Genomic DNA, 2,577 nt, shown 5'->3' on the forward strand with positions numbered 1-2,577 from the left:
ATATTTTAACAACCCGGGCTCAAGAACGCCACATAACAAAATTTTTAGTATGTCACATTTTGAAAAAAAAATTAATTTTCACTTATCTGATTTGCCTGAAAATTTTTTTTCGCATATACAAAGAAGTAAACACGTGTACCAGAGTTTTATAACAAAGAAATTAATTTTTAGTTAGAACAGCACAAAATTTTGATAAATACCACGCATAGCATAAAATACCCTTTGAATAAAATTTTGTATCTTCGGCTAAAGTTGCTTCATTTCTGTTGCATTTATTTCTATATAACATATTGCACCAACAAACATTTTTTTGAACTCAATAAAAAACAAATTAAGATTTGAAAAAATATTTTCATTTTTTTTTTTTTATTTGTTTATCCGCTAGTTAATTACCTACAATGGGTTTTAAAAGCTTTCTGGAGCCATTTTTTTTGGCTGTCGGTTTCCTATTAATAAACTTTCTGACAAGAAGCTTGAACTAATAGTGTGGTTTTTAGTTATTTCAAATAACAGTATTTTTTGGAGGAACGTTGAGAAGACCGTCAACGTCTTCTTCTTCCGAGTGCTCAAAGAAGAGCGAATTCAGCCAACAATTAGTAAAAAAAAATGGAAATTATATTGGTTGTGGCTTTTTTTTAAATGCCGCCGAGCATCAGCAGCAGCAGCACAATGTAGTGCAGGGCACTGACGAATTTACTAGATTTGGTTGAATTTAATTTTGTTTTGAGCAGTCGGATGATGGGATCATAATATACTAAATGTACTGGGTGATACGGCAAACAATAGGAACACCAGAAGTTGACGGTGGAATATTTTGACGGTAAATTGACGGTAGACGATAAAAGGTAAACGGTAGACGGAGCCTAATAAGCTATTATCATACATATTGACCCGATTTTTCAAATGCAGGTGTTAAACACTTGAAGACTTCTAATATTCTGAAATCACATATAGGTCGTTAGATAATTAATTTATTTTAATATTAAAATTTTTAAATTACGTGTGCTAATACTGAGAATATAAAAACAAAAAAACCGACCGGTTTTCACAATTCCCCAATCGCCGCTAAATCACCGACGCTATCTTGACGTACATAGAATTTTGGTACATGGTGAAAGATTAATCGATGGTCCGGAATAGTGTACTTTGTTAGTATTTTATCGTTTAAATTTGTTCGTCCTTTCTTAGCCGCCAATAGCGATTTGTTCTCTTTAAACGATGGAAATTGTGTTTAATGGGAAGAGCTGAAACCTTAGTAACCTAATGCCTGTTAACGGCAAGCAATCAATTTGAATGTAACCACTAGTAACAAAACGGTTCTGTAGCGGAAATTTGAAGTGCTGCTCGTTAGTTACAGCTGCTGAACAAGGCAGCAAGGGTCGCGCATCAACCCTCCACTACAACTCACGACAGAGGCAGAGCTTCGTTGGTTGACCGCATCAAGTCAAATTCAGGTGCGCTTAGTCATAAACAACGTGAAGTAAAACTACGACGCTGCTAGAGTCCAAATTTGCGTGAGTTATGAAATTAAGAAGTCTTAATATCGGAGAAACCTCCGGATTTGTTTAAGAAGGTTACCCTATTAGTTGCAGAAATGGAGACCACCACTGCTGTGGCCAACGTAGCCAATGCTTCGACAGTTCCCGTTAACTCAAAGCGGGCTACGCAACAGGGCCGCAAGAAGTCTGGACCCAAGTTCGAACTGTCCGAGGCTCAGAAATCAGACATTAAAGAGGCCTTTGACTTATTTGATAACGAATGCACTGGTTTCATCGAGGTCAAGGAACTTAAGGTGGCCATCAGGGCTTTGGGTTTCGAGCCGAAAAAGGAAGAGATCAAACGGATGATCGCAGAGATAGAAAAGGACTGCAGTGGACGGATTTCGTTTAACGACTTTCTACACCTGATGACTATGAAGATGGCCGAGAAGGACACTAGGGAAGAAATACTTAAAGCTTTTCGGCTATTTGACGATGACGAGACTGGAAAGATTTCCTTCAAAAACCTAAAGAGGGTGGCGCGCGAACTGGGCGAAACGCTTACCGACGAGGAGTTGCGCGAAATGATCGACGAGGCCGATTTGGACAACGACGGCGAGGTTAACCAGGAGGAGTTTCTGCGAATCATGAAGAAGACCAGTTTGTATTAGAGAGCTGCCGGAAAAGTTCGGAAAAGTTGTTCTTATGGCGAGCTCACAAATGTAATTTGATGTAATAATCAACTCCTCAATTTAAACCTGTCGGCGAAGATGAAGTAAAATCATATAAATTTAAAATCTACAAATACAGGAAAATAATTGCTCCTCTGAACTAAATTCTATTCTTTTATACCATTGCGGAGTGTAGTGTACAGCGCGCCGCTCGCTGGCGCGCCGTTATTATTTAGACAGCACTAGAAGTTCGGAAAATATTCTATCTAGTGTATAGAGGAGTCGGAGTCGTGCACTTCTAGCATTGCTCGGTACTAAACTCGCCGGATGGGAGGTGGTTCTTTCCTCGTCCTCTATATGTAAACACTGTCACACAAAAAAAAAAAAGTTTTAAGTGCGCTAAGCGGAAATCTAACAGGTTCCAAACA

The 2,577-nt window shown here is 38.5% G+C and overlaps 1 protein-coding gene across 2 annotated transcripts; it reads left to right on the top strand.

The window, feature by feature from the left end:
* Nucleotides 1-1,154: 1,154 nt before the first annotated feature.
* On the top strand, nt 1,155-2,309 carry LOC108147319 (caltractin). 2 transcript variants are annotated; one of them, XM_017273955.2, is made up of 3 exons: nt 1,155-1,295; nt 1,352-1,514; nt 1,574-2,309. In XM_017273955.2, exon 3 carries the CDS (start codon nt 1,595-1,597, stop codon nt 2,147-2,149), a length of 555 nt encoding a protein of 184 aa, XP_017129444.1. In that variant the 5' UTR covers nt 1,155-1,295; nt 1,352-1,514; nt 1,574-1,594; the 3' UTR covers nt 2,150-2,309. The 2 variants fall into 2 exon arrangements, with proteins under 2 accessions (XP_017129444.1, XP_017129272.1); XM_017273783.2 differs by having other exon boundaries at nt 1,155-1,514; nt 1,587-2,309.
* The last annotated feature ends 268 nt before the right edge of the window (nt 2,310-2,577 follow it).

This window comes from Drosophila elegans, unplaced genomic scaffold, assembly GCF_018152505.1.
Source record: "Drosophila elegans isolate 14027-0461.03 unplaced genomic scaffold, ASM1815250v1 contig_402, whole genome shotgun sequence".
In the NCBI taxonomy this organism is placed as follows: domain Eukaryota; kingdom Metazoa; phylum Arthropoda; class Insecta; order Diptera; family Drosophilidae; genus Drosophila; species Drosophila elegans.

Bases quoted from the DNA above. Each gene is read 5' to 3' on its own strand.
- LOC108147319 (XM_017273783.2), top strand. From the start codon at position 1,595: ATGGAGACCACCACTGCTGTGGCCAACGTAGCCAATGCTTCGACAGTT.